We start from the raw sequence: 25,134 nt of genomic DNA, 5'->3' as shown, positions 1-25,134 counted from the left end.
TGCTTATATTTTGTTCCTCAAGTTTCACAAAACCCGTCATTAGGTTTTAGTCTAAACTGAAAATATCGTTCCACTCAGAAGTATTTGCTGCTATTACACCTTTGAAGCTTTCTCCGATTTAAGCGTGCGGACCGCTTCGCCTTGTTCAGCTACTTTGTTGTATAGAGACTTGCTGTCTACTGGACATGGGGATGGAAGGGTAGAAACAGGAGAAGACTGAGGAGGGACAAAGACCACAGGTGGGCTTCCAGGTTTGTACTCCTGGCCTGTCTGTTGTTTATATTCTGCCTTTAGGGATAAAAGGACTTCCACAGCAGCACCTATCTCATCCTGAAAGAGAAAGGAAGGGGCAGAAAGAGGGAGGAACAAAGACATAGAGACGTAAGACTCTGAAGTGCACCTTAAATACTTTTATGAAAAGACCTGCAGTTTATGCGCACCTATTCCATTTTCTTAACTCTTTAGTAGAGTTGTTCAGAGAAGTTTTCTCTACTACTTTCCTACTTCAACAAAGTAACTCCTGTTAAGGGATATACAACCCCAATAGTCCTAAATAAAATTATAACAATAAATCAGTTTAGATCTTCCCATTTATTTAGATCTTACGGTGCCACCAAGACACTATTATGAACAGTATTTAACCACCAGGCAAAGTGTGTTATTTCCCATCTTTTCATGCCCTGCGTTAGAAAGAACAGAAAGAAAACAGCTACTAGTAGCTATGTTTTCTACGCTCAGCTCCAGACAGGAAGAGGTTTCAAAAATATCTGTAGTATTTGGACCTTTACTTTCTTTTTTCCCTTCTGCATTTTGTTTTTGTTTTGTTTTGTTTTTAACATTTAAATAGCAACAAGTCAATCCTATGAAGTCACATAATTTGACCATATTCAGTTAAACAAATAAATAAATAAACACTGCAGGACATTTCAACCCCAAGGACCAGATTTGGATACTTAATCAACTCATGCAGCGGGATGAATCCTGTCCACCTTTCAAAACAGCAGTCTAAGAAATATAGGAATTTACTTGCATCTTTATGAATATTAACACAAACTTTGTCATACATATCTAGCTAAAAGATAAGTATCGGAAAACACAAGTCTTGACAGAACAGAGCCCAGTGCAAATGATGATCACTATGGAAACACGGAACCATAAGCACCCATTCACCCCCACAGACAGAGGACAACAGGCTATGTGAACCCAAACAAAAAAAATACCAGTTTAATCAGCCACCTTAGGTGCTTTCTCAGCTTTCAGTTTTCGGACCACTTCTCCTTGCTCTGCTACTTGATCATACAGTGCTTTGTTGTCCAGGGTACCAGAGGTCCCAAGCTTTGAAGACACACACTGTTCAGTTACAGATACTGGAGGATTTCCAGGCTTATACTCCTGGCCCGTCTTCTCTTTGTACTCTGCTTTCAAGGCCAGCAACTGTTTCACAGCTTTATCAATATCTTCCTTCGCTGCCTTCTTAGCTTTCAAGTCACGAACTATATCACCCTGTGCAGACACCCTGTTGTAAATGACCAGGTGACCTTCAGATACAGTACAGGTTGGAGTAGAGGTATCAGCAACAAGTGGAGCAGATTTTCCTTTTACAGCAGAACTAGCCTGAAAAAATAAAAAAAAGCAGCCAAGTATTCAGCATGATAAACTTGTACAGTAATACATGCACAGTAGCACATTTGATGGCACTTTTCTAAAACACAAGTTTACCTCTTTCTTTGCAGTTTCAGCTTTGGTCTTCTCTTTTGACCCAGATGTTGGCATTTCCTTAGTGTGTCCATCAGGGATGTAAATCAAAATGCACGGGGCATCTTTACAGCTGTAAGGACTATAAAAGCATTTATAGAAAACACAATAATAAAGGAAATAGAAGATACATATGAAATGTTTATTGAAACAAATGTTCCACTCTTTCTACAAGATGGTCTGGCACAACTGCACTTTTATCTTTGTACACAACTGCAGTTACCCAAATTTACCCCAATAATTGGGGATCCGCATTGATTCCTGTTACATTCAAGTTTTCTTTATGTTATAATATTATGCTGAAATGCAGTGTAATTTAGATGTTTGGTAGCTTGCTAAATAACTGTTACAATTAAATAGTATGTGCACACTCTAATTGGGCAAATGACTGTTTTATTCCATAACATTATTCCTTAATTTATATACTTAGAATCACAAGGAAACCACGATCTCTTTACTAAGTCCACATTAGTTGGAGTGCACCAAAAGTGCCACGTGCTTGGCTTAGACAGTTTGAAGAGGTAGGAATGTACAAGCTAAGAGCCATGCCAGTCCACAGAAATATTCCACAGAAAGGTCATGGTAAAGGGGAAAATATTTGCAGGCAACATTAGTCTTGCCAACGCACATGTGAAAACATTACAACAAAACAAGCTAAAGCAAATTCTGTGAAGTCTGCTTAGGCCATTCTTAGGTAGCTTACCTCACTGGCTCATAGGGCTGATCACAAATAAAGAATCCTCTCCTCTGAAGTTGTATGATGTCCCCTTTTTTTAACTCCCTAAGGCAAGGATCACCTAACATCAGTTCTTCTTGCTGTAAGTGTTAAAAGAAATCAGTCCAAATCTAACAGAGCACAAGAAATAGTGAGAAATACAGTAGAGCTGTAGAAGGATAGTGGCGATTTTCCGATTTTGGAAGTGTTGAAATGTTAGTTAATTCCAGGGGCAGCAGAACAAGTACTAGCAAGAATATGCCATATCATAAGAATATATCAAGACAAAACCTCAAACTATTGGTCCCAGATGTGTAAAAGCCAGGTAATACCTGAGAAAAAACATGAGTCATATTTTAATTTTGAAATTATGAGAGTTTAAATGGAAACATGGAAACTAGATGCATCAGCATGATTTACTTGTTTGACAAATGAAATTTTTAAATTAAAAAAAGAGTACCTAGAAATAGTGATGGCAAAAAAACCCCACAAACATTAAGCTTTGTGGAATAAAGGGGACAAAAAGATAACTTACCTTGCTATTTCGGTTGATATATTGCTTGAAATCTTCATCTTTACCTAGAACTGGCTTAGTGATCAGATGCTCATAATTAACACAGACAGTTGGGATGAGTGGTGCACGTGGCGTTTCTGCTAACCAAGTGATCTTAGTTGTTTTTTTGAAGTCCTTATTCTCTAAGTTCAACTTGGCGTCGATGGACACAGTTTTTCCACTTGAATTTCTACAGGAAAACAGAAATAATAGGAGTAAAGCCTAAATGATTAGTTCTCATTTGATATTACAGACCATCAATAGATTCACTGAAAAACAAGTGTTCAGAGTTCATTTTGAAGTGTGGGAGACATAGAAAATGAAAGACTGTATTCACTCCTGTTGAAGTTCTCCTTTAATTTTATTTCTTAAATATCAAGAGACAGTAAAGAACATGGGGAAAAAATCTCCATATATTTATGTCCTCTATCCCAGCTCACCCCATTCTGCCACTGTCTCAACACAACCATTTCAAAGATATTGTGATGACATTAATGGTCTCCTTCCCCACCTCAACAGTTCTGCAGCTGAAACTGTGATAGGTTTAGTTTTTTAGTATGCAAAAGCTGTATTCGTTACAGGGTGAAAGTTGTTAAAATTCCAGGTGGGTTTTTTTGTCTGAAAAAGCTGTTTCACGGTGGAAACATTACCGTAGAAACATGGAGAACGCTGGATGAGAGGAACATGCAGTATCAGGACTGACTGGTGATTTCAGACCTGAATCTATGCTAAAATACAGTTTTGTGGCATATTTCAAAGTAGATATCTATATATCGAATCACAGAACAGACATAGATGGACAACCACTAATACTTTACCGTTACAAGCTAAATATTAAAAAAAAATCCACAAAAAGCTGAAAAGCAAAAATTAAATTTCATCTCCCAGTAAACAGGTTACCTGTTTAATTTGGTGATGATAATATTGCCCCAATTTATGAATGTAACCACCTCTCCCTCTGTCAGGGTCTCTGCATCTGCACCCTCGATCAGGACTCTGGAGCCATACCACACAGGTTTCAACCCAACATCGGCATTCTGTGAATAATGATTTTAATTTCGAAGGAGAGATTGTTATTATATAAGCTGACTAAAATTAATGCAGTGCCAAAACACTGCTTTATTTATGACAGAAGACAGATGAAGATAGAAGACAGACAGTAACAGTAATGCAAAGCTATAGTATTCTTCTACAACGCTCTCGGGTTTCTCATTCACAAGTGTTGCATGCATTCCTCTGATGGTACACTGAAAAAATCCTATCTTCTGTCAAATACTAGCTCCAATACAACTGATAGCATATCCCGTTTCCTTAAGGTCCACACATCTTTAAGATCTTACAGGTAAAAACTAAGAAAGTTTTTCTCAAGTGTCCATTTTGCTATGCATATTCCCTTCAAAAATAATTTCATAACTCTCATTCTTGCTTTTTTATATAGTTAATATGGAAACAAATATGGAGTTTCTCTCAGCTGCACAGATTTTTAAAGACAGAAATTGGAAATATGTCGCTTATAACACTAAAAATACTCAGCTTTAAAGCATCTCAACAATGGAGATAAACTTTTTTTAAAAAACAAACAAACAAAAAAAAGGCAGACAGCAGGGAGTTCAGACTTTTTCAACTGATCAGGAGTTTTAAATTTGTTTCTTCTGGTTCGCACATTTCATTATATACTGGAGGCAGCATTTTTAATATCAATGTTTTAATATGCTGGCTTGCATCTGACCAAACTTCAGACTTTTTGACTCTTAAAGAGTCACAATTCTCACTTGCATCTGCTCAAAACCTGTTCCCTTGTTTATCTGCCATGGGAAAAAGGGCAAACTAGACGTCCACCTCTCAGTTACAAGAAATGGCTACAGGAACACTCAGAGCAACAAAATAAAAACAAAGAAATGAAGCAAAACCTCAACAATATTCACTTGTTTCTCAGTATAAGTGGGATATCTAAGGGATGCTTATAGTGAAGCTGAAGTACAATTCAAGATGCCATGCTCAAAGGAAAGCATCTTTCCTAATTGTAGTGCCAAAACAGGATTGTATCAGTAACACACTCCCCTTCTTAAGGGGTATTATTCTGTTTACTGAATACTAAGAGTATCAAATTAGCAAATTATTAACTTTTGATAATAACTCTTTGCTATCCAAATTTAAAAGTCATATTAAAAAATCCAGAAATTGGTAGAATTAACAGGTTAATATATCACTTCTCTACACAAGTTTAATTTCATAAACTATTTAAAAAAAAATCTCCTGCATTCCCCACTCTTATGGATAAGCAGTATCTACTGTATTATACCCATAAAGCTTGAATAACATTTTATATTTAAACTTCTCTGCGAAATTTAGTATCAAACAATAATAAAAAGAGTCTGAGCATCACTCCATACTTGTAACATCTCGCCTGTTCTGAAAACTCCCAGAGAGGCCTTTCAAGGCACTATCTATACGCACTCTTCATATTTACAAAAGCAGCTTCCTACAACCCTCTTAACAGGAAAAACACGTTCAGTAGTTGCCCACTTTTTGACAATTCTGTGAAAAAAAGTACACCTTGGTTTTATCTCATGCTGCCTGAGCAAGTTAAAAGCAGGACTCTCCTTGCTGACTGCTCCAAGCCAAGGTACTTCCAACCTTACTGATCTGCAATACAAGAATATTAAGAGAGTAAAGCGAGAACCTTTGGATGTTTAGCCACTTCTTTCATCTCCTCTTGAGCTTCAGGAATATTTACTGGGACCACTGCATCTTTCAGTAAAGCAGTGTACCGAGGTGCTACTGGGTCTATAACCTACAGAAAACAAATGAGGCAGATCATGAATATATGACATTGACAGAGAAATAAGATGTTGTATAAAACAACAACCACCAAAAAGGAATATTAACTGGTATTCTTTGTGTTACTGCATTTTTTTATGTTTGCTTTAATGTTACTTTAATCCAAAGCTATAGAAGAGAAAAGTGAGAAAACAGTGGTAATACCTCAATTTCCCATCTTTACCGAAATACTTTTGAGTAAAAACTATAGACTGGGTAGTACTGACACCAGAAGTAACCAAAATTGTAAGCTAATGCCTTATAGGGAAGACAGCAAAATGTACTTTGATGTAGTTTTACTATGCATATAGGCCATTACATCTGGACCGCTTTCTCTCTAGGTAGCTGAATTTAAAGCGATAATTTATCAGTGCAGTTCGTTCTTTTACCAGCAGCACAAGACCTGATCCCATACTCATTTTCCAGGTCAGTACTCCAGCAGAATCAGGGACAGACCTGGCTATAGAGGAAGCACCAATTAAGTCTGCAATTTTAATACAGACGCATTAGATACTATAATAAGGCAACACTGTAACATTGATTTCAACAGGATTTCTACAACATGAGTTTGGCAAGAAAAAGATACCACTAAAATATCTTCCTGTATTTTTATTGCCCATTTTCAAACTCAACTGACGTAGTTCTTCACAGCATTTTTCATATCTGAAATACTGGTTCATCAAACTGTTCAGAGGCACTTAAAAACAGAATTCGAGGAAAACATTTGTCTAGGTCCAAAAGGAGTATCAGAGATCTACCAGTTTAACTGGAAACTAACACAAAGGAAAACACCTGCTTTTATTAATATAAAGTGATTGTTTTTTCTCCTTAGTTTATTCCTGCTCAAGTGAAAACACTACACAGCAATTTTAGAAAAAAAAATATTTAGCATCTAATTACTTGACATCAGCAAGTAAGGTGATATGATGATATACTTTTAAGTAGTCACACATTTGTAAGTTCATAGTCACTGAAGTCAGACTCCTAAATATTAGACAAACACTTTAAAAAAGGACTTGTGTATGTATCTCAAAATATAGGTGTATTATGCGATTTAATATCATAATTTGGATAACTAAATGACTGAATTTTACAATATTACCAGGCTCTTCATTTTACTCATTAAAACTTACAATCCTTCCTCACATGACAGGTGTTAAAAAGTCAGCAGCATAATTACAGGATAACATATAAAATAAGAGCTCTCACACTGATGAAGTCTTTGAGCTCAGAACTACCTGCATGCAACCAATTGTTTTTCCTCATATTGCAGATTGCAAACTATCTGCACAGGTACATGTAAATAAGATTGGCTAATAAATATGGTGCTGTCCAAGAAGTTGAGTCAGAGGTCTAAGAAACTCAGTTTAAAAGCCAATTCAAAAAACGAGCCCTAACAGTCCATTGTGGACTTTTCCCCAAAATCCAATTCTTAGTCATAAATGTATTTATGCAGCAACAGAAAGAACCAATTCATAAACCTTTGTGTATGTAGCAGACCAAATACAAAATACATGAAGAAATACAAGACACATGCCAGACAAGCAAAAACCACTTAAATGAACAGATCTGGGTACTATCTAAACAAAACCAAGCAGGAATCCCAATGCAAAATAACAGGTGTTTCCACAATCACACAAAATATGCAATCAGCATTATAACAATTCGCCTTATTATAGTGTCCAAGCATCCGCTGCCAGAAAGCAACTAACCATGTCAAGATGCAATATTCCTTATTTGACATTCAGTCAGAAACATCAGCAGTGCTGGCTTTATCTACATAGGCAGCATACCCAGCGCATTAGTCCTTTTGCCACAGAAAGGAAAAGCGGCCAACGTGAATCAAATTGATTAAGATTTGTGTTTATGTTAACAAATAAGCCAAACCAGAAATGGGCAGCCTTTTAAAACTAGGAATAATGCATTTTCAGTGGGTTTGTAGAGCTCCTGTTATATAAGCGAATGTGACTGTGCTATGAAGCTGCAAAATGATAGCTTATGCTATGTATGCTTACAGCACTGTAAGCTATATGCTAAGGTAAAAAGCATTAAGTAATACCTTCTTACAGATAGCTCGCAGCTTGAAAGCAGAAAAATGAAATGCAGTTTTCATATCAGATTTTACAGCATATATCATTATCTTTCCCCGTACTACTAAGTAAGGCAAGTAAGTATTGGTATAGGAGAATCAATAGGATTAGTGCTAGATCAGGTTAGAAAGGGGGGGACATTCCATTTTCCTGAAAGTGTGCCAAATGATGCAAGATATTGCAACTGCTACTTGTTGTCATAAGCACTCCAATGAACGCTGGATTCTCTACATATCCCAGAAAGAGGATTTCAGGAGTAGCATCAAATTCAAGTAAGCACATACCTTTTTGTTAAAGGACCAAATTTTATCCCACTCCATATTCACGACAGATCGGGAGGAACCCTGGAAAAAAAACCACATTAATATAAATATTCTAGCTATTAGACCCATTTAAAACAAACTCCTTTAAAGACTACAAACCCTCTACTGTTTGCATTAATCAAAACAGTTTAGAACGGCATCTTGAGCTTGCAAAATACATACTTTTTAAAATAAGAAACCTGCTACCCCATTTTGCCAGGACCTGCTCATAAGTGTTAATATTGTTGAAGCAGTACACATGAAAGCAACAAGCCTTCAAAAGAAGAAATCTCCCAGTGATAAGTACTTTAACTGAAACTTCACAAAAACTTGTCCTTACCAAGTGAGAGTCAAAGAATTGTAAGAAAAGAAAACACCCACCTGAGCAGCAATAAACTGTTTTAGCCCTTCTACTGTCATGCCTCTTCTTAGGACACCACGCACAGTGGGAAATCTTGGATCATCCCTAGTAGACAAAGATGTTTCATCAGTATCACACGCTAAATTCTACCTATTATTGAGGCTCATCAAAAACTTTACTAATACTGCCACACATGAAAGGCCCAGCTTCGGTGTATTTCGCTTGTATGAGTTAAGAGCTAGATGAGAAGACCCAACTGAAAAGACCGAGCTCTTATCCATACAAAATGTGTGGTGCAGATTTTCTTCTACTTCACCCCAGGGACGGAAGCCATCTCTTGGTGAAGTGGCTCTTCTCCTATATCTATTCAATCCTAAGTCCCTCAAAAACTGGCAAGGCAAAAGTTATGTCCCTACCACATTACTTCCTTTTCAATGGCACCTGAATAATGGAACTGAAACAACAGGCCTTGTTTCTTTCTTGCTCAAGAGAAACCAGAAGGAGATGAGTGACAATGACAATGGTATCTCTCAATGACATAAGTGATAGAATTCTATGATTTTATTCTCTTATGCAAGAAATAAAAAGGCGTAATCTGAAATGTATAATATGTGTTGGTGGGAACACGAATCAAACCTTGCTGAGGACCTAACAGGGAGGCTTAGGGAGGGGGAGGTCATCATAAGACCTGCTACACCTCTAGGGGAAAACAAACAAACAAAAAAGAATTTTGGCTCTAGCAGAGTGGCTCCATGCATAAGTTAGGAATCTAGGCTTCCTACACAATTGAAAAATAAAACAAAACAAAACAAAAAAGCACACTTGGTACACCTAAGCAAGACAGCCAGGCAGCCTAGTAACTTGTGTAAAATGATGCTCCCATAGGCTGAGCACAGAGTCACCTAACACCAGCCCACGAAAAACACTACAAGCAGTTGTCTAACTCAGCGTTATCCATGGATTTATTCAGACTCCTGTACTATGAAGAGAGGACTTTAGATGGTGTGCTCCCACAGCTAGTCCATTGTGGGAATGAAAAAAGAAGGAGCCTCTCCAGACTCCGAAATACTTGCCAAAGTGTAAACCCACGGGTCACCCTTTCTAGGAAAATACTTAGGCTACTAGGCCACCGAGCACCACCTGCAGAAATCCAGTTAACATGAAAAAAAGAACAGAAAGAAGCAGGGGAGGGCAGGCAGGAGGGAAGTAGGACAGATTTGACTGCATGGATAGGACCAGAAGTTCTTCAATTCAGGGCCCCTTCTGGCATTGCTCAGGAATGTATCCGATGACTCAGAGTGGAAAATGTGTAACTAGCACCCATAGCAAGAGCCAGAGTCCAAAAATAAGCTACCTCATGTTTATTACAGGATATGAATATGTATGTACACAGTTACTGTAGAGTAGTAAACAGACACATTGTACATGCCGAAGCCACTGTAATTAATCTATGTTCTTAAATATTGTTTAAATATTCATTCATGCTGCTTTGATGTCTAAGCACTGTCCAAAACACAGAATGTGTGCATCAGTCACGAGTATCTTAAGGAACAATGCTAAACTACAACCACGTAACATACCATCCATCCACAAGACCTTCGTTGACAAACCACGTAAGCTTTCTCTTAGAGAGCACAGTGTTGTTGAGGTTTAGCCGGCTATACTCCCATATATATGGTTTCCTTATGCCCAGTGCCTCAATGATCCAGTAGAATTGTTCATCTCTGTCATGGTATTCAGTTGTTCTCAATGCATGTGTGACACCTTCAATACTGTCAACAATGGGGCAGGCAAAGTCATATGTGGGATAAACCCTGAGAATAAAGACCTTCAATTAGCAGGGCAGAAGAACAAAACACTTTCCTCACACGTAAACATTTAAGCTAAGCATAATTTATATTTATATATTATAAATATTTATAATCTATGATCCTGAAAACTTTCAGATCAAGACTAAAACAGCACATACACAACAAATTGTCCATAAAAAGATCCAGAGGACAATACATTTTTAAAACAAAGAAATCCTTCAAGAAATTAATTGATCAGAGCCTTATTATTCAAGATTAAAAAAAAAAAAAAATCCTAACTGCTACTGTTCTTTTCAAACATAAAATGCTGACTGATAGGGATTTTTTTTCCTTAAATATCAAAAAGAATCATTAGTTGACTGAATAACGTGCAAAGCTTTCATGTTTAAAAACAAACCCCTGCCCATAGACACAGCTTTACTATTATGCACACATTAAATCAATGTTTCCAAAAAGGGAGTTGTATAGCTGGAAACAAAGGTTTCAAATAAGCACTGAACCATAGCCTTGAACAATTGGGTAGGCTTACTTCAATGCACAATGTAGTAATTCTTCACTCTGCACAAAGACAGCAGTTGCTGTGAAAATGGAAGCAGCCACTCAGGTAAGTAGACTGAGGATGTTTTGCAGCAACATAAAAATGTAGCAATGTAAAATTGCCATGGTTTAACCTCCAAGAGCTAAAGCAAACAGCTCTGTTGTCCAAGATACAGCCATTGAGGCTTAATTCATGTTTTGACTCAAAGCTCTTCATGACTTACAATGTATTTATGGACCAAAACTGAAATAATATTCACTGCTGACCATGATGGTCCACTCGCAGGTTTTAAAAGTAATTTGCAAAGTTTCAGAAAGTCGAGAAATTCATTACATATTCTGACTGAAAAATGCTAGCAGGTTCCAAGTATTAAAAGAAGTTTACTAAGGAATGGTAAATGCCCTGAAAAGAGCAAAAAAATCACAGGCCATACAAGGAGGAAGTGGACATACTTGTAGGTACTTCCAGTACGTGGGTGAGGTTGGTTTTTACAACGATAAAGAGTTGGATCCCTCATACATCCATTGTTACTACTCATATCTATTTTTGCTCGTAGACAACAAGTTTGTCCATATTCTGTTCCCTTTTTCATTTCTTCCCACATTTGTAGATTCTTATTAACACCTAAGAACAATAAAAATAAATTATTTTCTAAGGTATTATGAAGTTGATACAGAACCATGTTTTATGAATGCAGTAACAAAAAACATCACCTTCCCTCTTTAGACACTGAAATTCATTTTCACGCATTTTACATTTTGAATTTTTTAAAAGTGCTAATGAATGGTGATGAATTCATACATACACGAGTTTACTGCACCTGTCTAAACGTACACTTATTCCAGCCTTCCAGAACAAAGCACTAAACACTTCCAAGTTCCTATAAGGACCTTAGAGATATGCAATTATTCATCTCATCCATCTTTGTTAATAAAAATCAAGTTTTGATGCCAAATTAAAAAGATAAGAAAGCAAGACGGAAGCTTAAAATATCTTACAGTTATTTCTGTGTTTAGATTCCATTCTTTGCTCACGCTCTGCTTTCATTTGTTCTGCAGGAGTATCGTCCACATATGCCTTCCCTTCTTGAATAAGCTTCTCAGCATATTTCATTATTGTTTCAAAGTGATCTGAGGTATATGTAAATTGATCTGGTTTGATGTGCAGCATTGCAACATCTTCAAGAATAACCTGCAAAGCGTGAAATTGTATACTGTAATATTCAGGAAAGCTAGTTTTCTTAAACGTCTACCCTCTTCATGCCAGATGTGGTGTTTTTAATGCTCCGTTGTCTGGGAAGGATAAGCCATAAGAGTATGACATGCATGAAAGAAGAGAGATGCAGGCACTTACCATTAATTCACAGCCTATAATTATATGTGATCAGACTTAGACAATTTCAAGAAAGAGGTAGGACAAGAAAAGATGAAAGCTGAAACAAATTACTTGTTATGAACTAAGTAATATTTATACAATGAAAACAACAGTATATTGCAAGAGTTGCGTATCTACACACTGTAAAATAAACGTTGGGGAAAAGGAAGAAATAAGCTACCAGTAAAAGGGCTTTAAGCTTTGTACGGTAAAGATGATGGAAATTTCTTTCAAGCATAAGACTTAAGTGTAATACTGATACCGTAAAAATCTAGTGCAAAAAAAGTGTGCAAGAGCAGATCCACGTCATTTACCTTTGAATTAGCTATACAGTGAATGGATTTCCCTGCACTCTTATCATACCTTTTCAAAGTCTTCTTTCTCTTTTTCTGGATTTGTGTCATCAAATCTCATAATAAGTTTTCCTTTAAAGTTAACTTGGTAGTGCTGATTTAGCAGGGCAGCTTTGGCATGACCAATATGCAGATATCTAAAAAGGAAATAAAAAATAAATATATACATCAGCACTACTTCAGCTAGGTTTGGGGTTTTTTTGTGAGGGAAGGAGAAAGAACGGAAAGCAATACCTAAGTCCAACAAAAAAAACCAACCCAGGATATTTGCTGAAATACTGTACTTTTATGAAAGTAGATTATGTTTTTTCTACCATAAATTTCGTAGTTAACTGTTAAAAATACCTAAATCTGTAAATTAGAGTGTCGCTATGGATATAAAGATAGGACTGCAATTATCTCCAGTTTTACAGACTAACTTAAACCAACTGTTGATGACACTCAGTAGTAGCTACCACATAATCTGAACCTACCACATTCAGAAGAGTGGAATTTTCCAAAATGGTGGTTGCTGTGAATTTTTAACATAAGCTAAAAAGCTAATGTCAATTCAAACTAAATATAAAAAACCCAAATCCACAAAATGAAAATTGCTTCCAAAAAAAATTAAAAATGTGTCCCTAAAGAACAGTGTTTTAAGTAAAACACCAGAATTAAGACACTAAAAGTTACTAAAGTAATGTGAGAACAATATATGTTACACACATACATGCACATAACTCATGATATTTGAGCGACAGTTTATACTGGACTAATAGTAAGAAACACTACTAGAAGTCACATGATGCTGAACAGCCAGTTTAATGAAGAAATGCAATCATGGAAATTTTACAGCTCATCAGGCAATTCTAAAAAGAAACAAAATTAAAAGCTGGCTGAAAACTGTATTTATGAAATTGGCTGATCACATCTCCACTGTGTGGTGTTTAAGGAGTTTGTGTTTTGGGACTACATACAGTACGGACCCCTGGGCCAAGGGCCTCCATGACACATCTGGTGTCAAGCTTCCCTAAGGGAGGCTATCCGATACGTCTTTCCCTTCTCAAATCTAAGCTTCCTTGAGAAGCACTATGAGTCCTTTCACCCAACTCATAAAGACTGTATTTACACATCATAGCTCCTGTCAGTGCACACGCCTCCATTATCCATGCAAATGCCGTCCTTCTGCTTCTCCTCATCCCACTGCTCAGCAGTACATGTCACCTGCTGGCAACTAACCTCCCTATTCCAAGTTCAGGGAACACTGCAATGAGGTATGGAGGAGAAGTAAACATACAGCTTTAACATAGATAGGGACAAAGCTTTAAATACTCTTTTGGCTTAAAAGTCTTGGCTGATAAGATGATTAACACCCTCACCAAAGCACACCACTTTTTTTTTTTTTTGTGAAGGAAAAACCACAAATAGAACCTTCTCAAAGTATTTATGTTTCTTACCCACTTGCTTCAGGAGGAAACCTCACAATGACCTTTCCCATCTCTGCACCGGGAAGTTCAACAAACTTCCCAACATCCGCTTTCTTTTCTGTTGGCTTAGAAATTAACAGAGACATTTACAGATCGCATTAGCTATACAATCAGATATAAAACTCTAGATAATAGCTTCTGTTCCAAGGTCTCCTGGACTGGTTTGAAAACCAGCCAACAAAAAGCTGCCATATGGGACCCCAAATTCACCTCTTCACAACTTTCACGTTACTCGTAGTACATCAAAACAAGATTAATTCTAGAGTTTTAAGTTATTCTGTCTTCAAATTTGATCCAGGACTGAAGTCCCACCAAGTTGTTTAATTTATTCCACAGAAGAAAAGAAGAACAGTTGCTAGCCAAGTTTTTATATCTTAGTGTTCTTAACCTGAATGTGATTAACAAGTTCAACCAACCAAAGACTGCAATCTTTGCAGGTCTATCAGGATCTCAAAATTCTCCTTAGAAAAAGCAAACAATGTATCTAAAGAGCAGTGCTGATTAAGAGGTGTCATTTTTACGTGATTCCATTTAAGCACTGGACTACACCACTCATGTCTTTCTAAATATGAAAGTGACAGCTTTATTTTTAAACAAGAGTTTACAAAAATTTAATTTACGGTACAACTGATTCCTTTTAACTTCTAATTCTCCAACTTAAAAAAAAAAGTCTTATAGTGTATTCACACAAATAAAGCTACTCTCTCCAGAGGATCTGATTAAATCTTACCATTTTAACCTTTGGTGTACCAGAAGCCCACTTGGCTCCTACTGACTGAAAAGCACGCTGTACTTCAAGAAAGCCATACCATCGCTTTGCATGGACAGGAGCTTTGTTTTGCTGTAATTGCTCTTGCCATATGTTATTATCTGTTAGAAAAGAAAACATTTTTCAAGCTATTAAATGATAAAAATGGAATGATTACCAACAGCAATTTTTAAGACTAAAAAAATACTATAATTTTAAAAAAATCTACTTATGCTCTCTTCTGAAAAGACATTTAGCCATGGGGACAAGCCATTCTAAAGCAAATTAAATAAACTCCCTCCAAACCCAAAACATACTGAATTCTTTCTTGGATTCATCAAAGCAGAAGGTGGGGGGGACTGGGGAACATACTTTTTTTTCTATCACCCACCTCAAAATTAATAACACCTCTTTTTTCAAGACAGAAATATACGATATCCTTCTAGTGTGTCTACACTTGATGTTTTCTAAGCTTGATACATGCTTCACTTCTGATAAATACTACCCTTTGTTTTTGAGGGGCTGTATTCCCACAATCAGCTTTTCAAGGAACACAACTTCACTAGAAAGATTCTGGTGGGGAAAGGAGAAAAAAAATGAAAGAAGTACACTCCTTTCAGATTTCTCTCAAAAGCAGCAACTTTGAAAAAATACTTAAAGATGTTAGCCTTTAATCTTGAATATGTATTTTACTTGCAAGACGAATTTCGTCATACTGAATGGTAGATTGAGACCTATCAACTTTGGACACACACCTAAGAGAATATAAAAACCAAACCCCTAAAAACAGTTCATCAAAGCTTCTTTTAACGTCTGAAGGATATTTCATAGGGTAACATATACCTCTTTTAGTAATTCAAACTAAACACCAAAGAAATTTCCTCTACTAAGATAATGTCATTGAAAAGTCTGTGTATAAAATTTTACTCTGCATTACAAAATAATTTAAATATTTAATCCAAAATTTTGGACAACAGCAAATTTTCATATTTAGGAAACAGGTAATAAAAAGACACTCTTAGAGTTAACACAAAAGTAGTTAAAAAAATTCCCATCTATAATTACATCCTATAAATTTCCACATATAACAACAATTCTAAAAAATTCTAGGGTTTCCTAAGCTATACTATTCCCTCCTATCACTAGCGATGCACAGGTCAAAGCAGTATGCACAATAGTATACAGTCTGGCATACAGCTAAGAGTCACTACTAGCATCCACAAAAAAGGAAATTTGAGGACTCCTGATATACACTGATTGCAAGCCAATGAAAGCGAGAACATATACTGATACCTTTTAGTACAGCCCAGACACACAAGTCTGCGAGACTCAGAGAGTTTCCAACCAAGTACGTTCTCAGAGACAGACAGTGGTTGAGCTCTTGGACTGCTGAAAGAAACTGGCTGGCAGTAGATAACTTTGTAGCACTAAACTCCAGCCAATGGTCAATCTAGTTTTAAGGGACAAAAAGATAGTCAAAGTTACTAAAAGAATGAGAAAGAAGCTTGTTAAAAATCTGAAGTAATATACAATCCATTTAATAGCTGAACAGAAAATATTAAGTGGAACATTAGCATTAAATATATTGGACAATAAATCACAATATATGCTCAAAGAACATTTAAAATAAAATATACTGAAACATTCACCCAGAACTACGCTAAATGATTAAATGAAATTTCTTCCTTCAGGATGTATTCAAAACTGCTGAAAATACCGACTTTACTGAAGCTATTCCCATTCGTAAAAATAATCAGCAGTTCTTCAGTACTTATTTATCACACACAGTATATAATAATCATAATTATCCTTCAACTATTTAGATACTGCATTTGCGACCTATTTGATCTTCCTGGTACTGCTACTGGACAAATATACCATTTTCCCCTCTGTCCCTATCTTCTCTGCCTCATCTCCTTTTAGATTTGAAGAAATCAAATCCCTCCCCCACCTCATTTCCCTCCCCCCTCTCCTGCAAAACAGTCTCCTCCTATAAAAGGGAATATATCTTGGTATATAAATAAAAAAAAAAAAATTACGAATCAGGCCCTTGGTTAATAATGTAGCCCTACCTATAAATTGAATCCCTCAATCCTGTAAGAGACTTAAGCGTCTCTTCTAGTTCTGTGTCCCTATTTCACATGCAAGTGTTCTGTAAACTGCATCAGGAATCCTGCCAATAGTCGAGCCAACGTGGCAGGCACAGATGAAATTACACTACCACAGAATTCAGTTCAGTCATTTGCAGTTATGCTCCAAAATATTTGCGCCTCAAATGCAGCTGTCACTGCACTTCTCGAAGTACAACTTTATTTCTGAAAGATGCAGATGTGAAAAGAACTATTTTATCAGAAATACCAATCTTGAAAGTGTGTTTGCAGAGGTCTCGGGGCTTAACTTAAAAACAAGGTTTTTGGTCAGAAAGTTTAAATAGCCACAAGATAACCTACAACTTTTTAAATGCCTTACAAGCAATATACTAAGGCAACACTTCCCTTGAGACCAGCTATAAGGGCCAAAGAGTGATTACTACTAAGTAATCACTTAATTCAAGTAGTTGTAGAAAAGAGTTGAATCAAGTCCTTCAGTTCCCTCCTCAAATTTCAGAGGAAATAAATTTCAATTTATCTGTTAGTTTCAGCCACCAACTTAAAATTCAGCATATGATTATTCTGAGCTAGACTCAGGAAGAATTCCCTCGCATTTCAGATCATATCCACAGTTCCTAATAACTTTTTATAATCTGTGTAAGCAAGGAAGACCAAAAAATTTCCCTCTGTGGCACAAAAATTCTGGTGCCCTCACGGCACCAGTAAAGAAGCATTATGGAATACAGGAGTTTGCACGAGGGAACAGTCCACCTATGTGGCGATGTCTCGCCACATATCACTGAGTGAAATTGGGGTCAGGGTTTCGTCCATCATATACAGCAAAAACTAATTCAGTATTTCAGTGTCATACGGTGTTCCTTGGTGTTATACTGAAGTGTTACAAGGTAGCAACTGATGGCAATAGAGCTGAGGAAAGTGAAGAGGGAAAATTTCAGGTATCACCTTCCAACCTGAATTACCTTATTGTAGTGAACTGTCAGGTTAGGAGTTGCTGTTGCAGGGGTGGGAAAGGGCAACCCTCTCAATGCTCAAGTTTATCACTCTTCTTTATAAGAAGCAGCAAGCTTAGGAAAACAAAACCCGCTCAGCATCCCACATAGTTGGAATCTCAGTCTAACAATAAAATGCAGAACAATAGACACAAGCTCCTAAAAAAACCCAACGAAACAAACTTTGATTGCAGGCCAAAAGAAAGGAGAAAGAAAAAGGAAAAGAAAAAAAAAAGGGGGAGGCATGATTCCTTCTCACCTCAGTGTGTTCCAACAGATTTGAACCATACAACCCAGCAGAACCAGCAACTCTAGCCAGGTAACGAGCTATTGAATTCACATCGGTAAATGAAACATGCCTAAAAAAAGAGAGAGGCAAAATAAAGGTACATTAAATTACTACCTCCAGTTCAATTTTAATTGCACACGCATAGTTGAAACATGTGTAAAGCAAACGCAAAATAATTTCTGGGTGAACCAGCAGGTACCAGGTCACCAGAATAAAATAAAAAAAAAATCTAGCAAAAGAATATATCAGTCTTTATTTTTCTATCACCAGATGGAACAATAAGCTTCTAAACATGAAACAATTTTGTTTAGATAGACAGTAATGAAGAAAATAAAACTGATTATTTTTTCAAAGAATAAAACTCTCTCTCCACATCTGACAGAATACATAAGTATAACTTGAGCTACATATTTTCCAGAATATAAGGAGCTAACTCAACATTTGTTTTCTTTTCATATAAGAAGGATGGCTTTGAAGAGGATTCCTAGAGAATTTACAGAGGAATCAAGAGGTCTCCACCGTGGTTTTAAGGGCTAGCATCGGAGGAGAAAAACCTGTTCATTTGTTACTCAACTTCACTCAATTCACACTTCATAGACTATCCCCTGTTAAACAAACTTGGCTACCTGTATTTCTGTTTTTCACGCAGTCTTCTCCAGATAAAAGACTAATTTGAATTTGTTTTTCCCATTCTGCTGTTGAAAATTCTCAACAGATCTGGAGGTGAAAGGCTCTCTAAAGAGAGTACCTCTTTCTTTGTTTTAATCTCCCTTTTCCACCTTATGTACAGTATCACAAAAAGCTGCATACTGTCAGAAATCTAGCTTCAAATTCACCTAAGATAAATGCAAACATTTTCATTAATATTTACTAAAGAGCTTTGGAAGAAAGATGCATCACTCCCATCAATTCTCCAGATAATACTCATCTCCACACTCCCACATAGGTGTAGATTACAAAATTAGACCTCCAATTGCTTCTAAACAAGTATTGACATCACCAAAAAGAGTTGCTGTAAGTGTTCTGTTCCACTCAATTTAATGGACTGAATGCTACACTTCAATTTGTCCAAACAAGGTTTCATTTCTGTTCTGCCACTGTTCCATACTTCCTGTTACATCTACTGTGTCCTTATAAAATTAAAAGAATTTTTGATAGCCCTCAAAAAGCCTTGCAAAAATCAATGAAAGCTCTGAAAAAGATATAGAAGACTTCTTGATATATTAACAATTATAATGAGTCCCATTTTTAGTACAAATGGATCAGCCAGTCTCATTACGTTAACTGAACTAAAACCTAAGGAACATAGTTCATTTGTAGTTTTTTTTGCTTACAGCTTTTCAAGCTTCTAGGATCCAGTATACGGAAGATCCTTCAATTATAAGTAAAAACAAAAGCCACAGTGGGAGGGTTAACATACACAAAGTATGTCCTATTATAATTTCACACTGCTATCAGATTTTAATGGAGCTTTTTCAAACTGAGAAAAACAAAACATTTCTAATACATTTGCATCTACAGAAAGTCTGTGAAATGTGGTTTTATTGTTTTTACTAGTTTATACTAAAATAAATACCCTTGATTACTCAAGCAAAACACAATAAATATATGAAATGTGACAATGTTACTCTGAGCAAAATCTTACTTGTGCTTAAAGTTGTTTATTTTCTTTGGGAAGAAAGATCTACTTCCACCTAAACATAGTGCTAATTGGCTTCCTTTGAAAAAGTTACAAAACGTTAAGGCTGTTCTTTGTAGCTAGTGCCTGCTAACCGCAGGGGTAAGTAAGGAAGAATAACCAGGGACAATGTAATGTTACAGGCAAAGAGTAAGTGTCTCTCAAAAGTGCCATGAAATGCCACATAATTAAATACCAGGGCAAATACTCAAGAAGCAGAAGACAAGATGGGAGGAGAAAACAAAAAAACCAAACACAAACCACAGAGAATCTCCAGTTGTAATAAATCATTATTTGAATTAATCTGTAAAAAGCATTGCAGAACGGTTCTGTGCAGAGGTGAGATACATCTGCCTAACAGTAACATTACTCTGAAGCACGCATGTGCTCACAACACAAAACAGAAAAAAGCTCTACTGCAGTTTGTTATCTGAGAAAATGCAGGTATACTAAAACACTCCATAACACCATCAACACTTAGCAGAGTGGTTTGTTTAGGAGCTATTATCACATGAAGTTTTGAAGCTAAGGCTTCAAAAATAACCTTTAAAATAAAATTCATAATCTCAAATTAGTGATAAACTTTTCAGCTAACAAGCTGACAGCTAAGTTTCAGCTAGTTAGCTGAAAAATTTGTCACCACATTTTAACTGCACTTCAAAATACAACCTAGAAAAACAGCAAATAAAACGTTTTCTCTTGTTCAAGTCAAGTCATTAGAACTAATGGTTTCCCGGAAAAAAAAAAAAATCAAAGTCTGAAATATCCCAAATGAATTTCAGGTCATGCCAAAATAAGATAGCTTCAGCAGAACTGATGCCATGAAATCCATTTACCAAAAGCATTAGTTGAGACATGAGTTCAGCTGATGCTTCTCAAGTTACAGATACACTTTTAACAGACTTTAAAATAGAGAATCAATTTTTAAAATGATTGTACAACTGAGCAAGAGAAAATTAATGCAATATTGAGGTTTGGAATAACTTCTTAAACATAAACCAATGCCAGGGATGAGATGACACTAACACACAAAAAATTCTATCTGATGGAACCACGATTCTAGATATTATCCACATGTGGACAAAGTGCAGAAAAAGAGCTTTGGCTTTACATTTCTGACAATTTCCATTACAGCTAAAATGAGTGGTTTTGCAATGCAGTGGGTAGAAGGCATGGCAATATAAAATTATTTAATAAAAGAAAATATTATTTCAAAGCCGAGTATATAAATTTATATTACTCCAAGATCATCCCCGTGTGTCACAGGAGTGTGCATATGTGCATGTGTATCTTTTGGTATACACATACACACACACTGCCTAAACTGAGAAAGGAAAATGAAACCAAAATCTGACCAAGACTACTTAAGGGAAAAGCTCTCTCATGTGACTAAAAAATATCCAATTAACTCTGTTATGTATGCTGTATCCCACATGTGCGTAACACACACTGAAAATTATTAATGCCGTACCAATTAAGGCCCAATACAACCTGCCACACTTCTCTTGCTTCAACTCAAAATCACAAATTCAATGCCATCACTAGGCACAGCAAAAGACAACATGTAAAAATCAGAGACTACAGTAAGGAAGGAACTCATATCTGAGTTCAAGTCTAACATTTTAAACAGAAAGCAATATTTGCAACCAGTAAAGCAATCACTGTGATTGAAGACTGTGAATCATCGTGTGCTTCGATTTTTTTGCAGAAATACGTACATAGTGACAAGCTCTTTCCCTTAGGTTAGAAGACAGTGGAAAAGCTCAGCCGGTGTTAATTTATGAGGATCAAGTCAGGATCTCCGCAACACAACGTAAAAATACCATGTTGCTTTTATAACCATTCTACATGCATGCAGGAATACCAATTTATGATGCATTGGTGGCTTTAACAGCATCTTCTACCGAAACAGCTCACAAAAGGCAAGTTTGTCAGCACGTCTGTGAACAATAGATTTTTTCCCCGTTCTTTCAAAAAAATAATCAGTATTGAAAAACTACACTTAAAATCACTAATTCCAAACTCATCATAGCGTTAATACACTTTAAGTTAGGACTGCAACGTTTATGGGTCAAAATATGGTCCTTACTGTAGATATTAGACACGAGAGATTTCCACTGATATGTCAGTGGTACTTAAGATATCAGGATATCTCCTCTTGATATATCCAGGTATCTTACCTGATATGGAATCTAAGATGACAATGCAGCTTCCCAAAACTAATAGCATTAGCCCTGCATTTCTGATATGCATATGATCCTACGCAGATCGTAAAAACCACCTTCATGCCCCAAACTTGAAAATATTTATTCCAATGGCAGGGTATTTTTAGAAGGATAGACAATAGATTGCTACAAAAAATTCCAAGGTTCTTTCTACAGGATGCAGATGGATACGCTGGGTAGCACGGCATAGTTAATTAGCACTTTTCTGACTGCTAAGATAACATCTTTTTTCTGAGATAACATCGTGCCTTCGCTTATATGCAGCAGTGAGCCCAAAATAATGCCATATAAACCTTTAAAATTCATTCCACCACATACGTACAAGTCCAAGGAATCTTGTATACCAGTCTTGCCTAGTACAAAATGGCCTCGCTTTTGATAATCCATGGCACCTCAAAAAGGCAAATACCTAATCAATAAAGTGACTGGTACAGCATAAATGATTAGATGTAAGTGCATGCAAATAATACCAGAGCTCTTTCCATAAAGATCAAGTTTAGAATATATTGTAGATGTTTTGTCTGTGCTACAAAGCGACATCAGTAATGCAGCGATGAATAAAACTGTATTCTTCTCCTCCTCCTACCTGAAAAGGTTACTGTCAATGCTACAACCATGTGATCTTTCAAACTGCTGACCCAAAGCTAGAAGGAGAGATGCAAAGTCACTTACTCGGACACACGGAGGATGGTCTCTTTGCCTTCTTCCACTGAAATTTCAACATCATTCTTCACATGCTCCACCGTCAGCAGAGCTCCTTCAAAAAACAAGAGAAAAAGATACTGGACTTTCTTCCAGGAAAGATATCTTTCATCGTAGCAACAAAATAGTTACATTTCTTATCAAAGAGGACCAGGTGACTGAACTGGCTCCTTCAAGTAAGATTACCCAGGGAAGAAATCAATGTTCAGTCTCATATTGAAGAGGCTTCTTATTCTTGGCAATCCTTACAGCTTCAAATTGATATGTTCAGCATACAGTAACCTGCAGTGAGCTCAGCAAGTGTTGGCAGCAATACATTCTGCTTCCTAAGGGTACTGTAAAAATTAGTCCTGTCCCCCAATATATGTAGAGATGTAATCAAATCGCTTTTAATTATTGAACAGCATAGTAATGTACTCCATCCCAGCCCTGACATACGCATCAAAGGACATCGATTACTAAATATACCAGTACTTTCTGAACAAGGATGAGACTATTTTTAACCTGATTTAATGTTTATGAAAAGACTAGCCATTCAAAACCAAGAAACCCTATCCACGTAAAAGTGCAGGAAGCTTATACAGGGTTTTCAGAGTAAGTAGTTCACCAGTGACAGTAAAGGACAGCCTCTAGAAATAAAAGAATTATTGAAGTTTTCAGGCTGCATCATCAACTGGGAAGACAGCTCTGCCCATATTCAAAGTGGTTTGATGCAAACCTGCTCTGATCTCGATGCTTTATAGCATGACACAGTAGCTCAAACAAAGCACCAGGCTAACTTGGCTGTATTTCTGGATTGGCTCTGGTCCAGATTCAGCCTGCTGAGCATAAGTAGAGGAGCTTGTGTTCTTTTGCTTTGCTCAGAAGCACGTACAAAGACAGCAAGCTTTTGCATAGGCAAATATTACTTAAATGAAACTAGCCAAAAGGACTATACTCCAGGTCTTGAAAGGCATCTAACCTGTTACAGTCTTCATAGTGTGCCATGCACTTTGTCTTCCCTAGAACAGCACAGAGACTACCCAAGGCAGATAATGTTGTAAGCTATTAATACACTGGCCTAAATACAAAGCACTGGAGCTAGGAATTCTCTAGCTCTCACCTCTGCTCAGCTGCAAACCCTTCTTGTGGCACTAAGCTTTTATCAACAGTAAGTCAAGGTTCTTCTTCCCGTCCCTCAGTTATCCATCTGTGAAAGTCAGGAGGACATCCCTTATGCAATATGTTTGTAAGACATGTAAGTATTTTAATAACGTGCATGGAAATGCTTTGAAAATGACAAGCATTATGCACACCAAGCCATGTAATTAATACTAATGACATTAAAAGCTACTACACTCTTCCCAGTGCACAGCCATGATGAATAGTACGAAGTAGCAACGAGTAGGATGAGTGTGCTTAACTTCTTGATACAAATGTTAACCAAAGTGTTTCATCTGTAATATGTAATATTGCTGACATAATTATGGAATCTCCTGAATTAAACCTCTAGTGCCACTCACCAGCTATCAAAAGAAAAGAACCTCCAAAGCCCCTAAACCCATGTTAATCACAGCTCATATTGCATCATATCTTTTGTAGCAAATCAGTATAAACAAGTATCGGGAGAAACGTTATTCAAAACTTATACGTTTTTATACCTTAAATCAGTAGTCATGCAAGCTGTACTGCACTCTGAAACGCATTTGGGAATAACAGCATGAAAAAGAAGTCAATAAACTAAGACGAAGAATGGGAAGAAAATGTATTTTGAATAGTTGTAACAAAACAGAGAAATGGTATGGAACACATATAAAAGGCTGTTTCCATTTGGCAGGAAGTGTAACGAAGGAGGTTCTCACGTTCTTAAAGGCAAAATAACATCGAAGGACAGCGAGCAACTGAAAAAGCAAGATTTTGCAGCGCAACTTTGCACCAGCTCCCCAGACGAGCCGAATTTTAGCGGCGGATTAGAACTGACAACAAAAGATAGCAGCAATTACAGGCAGAGCACACAAACAAGCAGTCTGAATTAGGGCTGCCTCGAACATTTAGCCCGAACGTGCTAAGTCACTGGAGGGCTCTACCTATGACTCAGTTTCTTCAGCGCGAGTTACGCTAAGTGCCGGCAGCTGTCTCCACTGCCCAAACTGCTACCCGAAAAGCAACCTGCTGCAGACCGGCCGCCCCGAGGGCGGCGGGACGGGCCCTGCCCGATCCCTGCAGACCGGAGCCGGGCAGGCGCGGCGGAGCAGTCGCTGCGGAGCCCGACACG

The 25,134-nt window shown here is 37.0% G+C and overlaps 1 protein-coding gene across 1 annotated transcript in view; it reads right to left on the bottom strand.

Annotated features, from left to right (window-relative positions):
• Window positions 1-22,936, bottom strand: part of EPRS (glutamyl-prolyl-tRNA synthetase) — a 38,765-nt gene extending 15,829 nt beyond the window's left edge. Inside the window, exons 1-18 of the mRNA XM_009333676.1 lie at window positions 22,851-22,936; window positions 18,246-18,345; window positions 16,180-16,336; window positions 14,869-15,008; window positions 14,109-14,203; window positions 12,683-12,809; window positions 11,944-12,136; window positions 11,398-11,569; window positions 10,177-10,410; window positions 8,617-8,701; window positions 8,218-8,277; window positions 5,707-5,817; window positions 3,924-4,060; window positions 3,006-3,213; window positions 2,459-2,571; window positions 1,720-1,837; window positions 1,237-1,614; window positions 100-330 (exon numbers count right to left, since the gene is read on the bottom strand). Of these exons, the coding sequence (XP_009331951.1) occupies window positions 100-330; window positions 1,237-1,614; window positions 1,720-1,837; window positions 2,459-2,571; window positions 3,006-3,213; window positions 3,924-4,060; window positions 5,707-5,817; window positions 8,218-8,277; window positions 8,617-8,701; window positions 10,177-10,410; window positions 11,398-11,569; window positions 11,944-12,136; window positions 12,683-12,809; window positions 14,109-14,203; window positions 14,869-14,871 (2,265 nt within the window). The 5' untranslated portion in view covers window positions 14,872-15,008; window positions 16,180-16,336; window positions 18,246-18,345; window positions 22,851-22,936. The remainder of the gene's footprint in view (window positions 1-99; window positions 331-1,236; window positions 1,615-1,719; window positions 1,838-2,458; window positions 2,572-3,005; window positions 3,214-3,923; window positions 4,061-5,706; window positions 5,818-8,217; window positions 8,278-8,616; window positions 8,702-10,176; window positions 10,411-11,397; window positions 11,570-11,943; window positions 12,137-12,682; window positions 12,810-14,108; window positions 14,204-14,868; window positions 15,009-16,179; window positions 16,337-18,245; window positions 18,346-22,850) is intronic.
• Between the last annotated feature and the right edge of the window lie 2,198 nt (window positions 22,937-25,134).

Source organism: Pygoscelis adeliae, unplaced genomic scaffold (assembly GCF_000699105.1).
Source record: "Pygoscelis adeliae isolate BGI_AS28 unplaced genomic scaffold, ASM69910v1 Scaffold1, whole genome shotgun sequence".
NCBI lineage: Eukaryota > Metazoa > Chordata > Aves > Sphenisciformes > Spheniscidae > Pygoscelis > Pygoscelis adeliae.
This window is presented reverse-complemented; position numbering and strand designations above follow the sequence as displayed.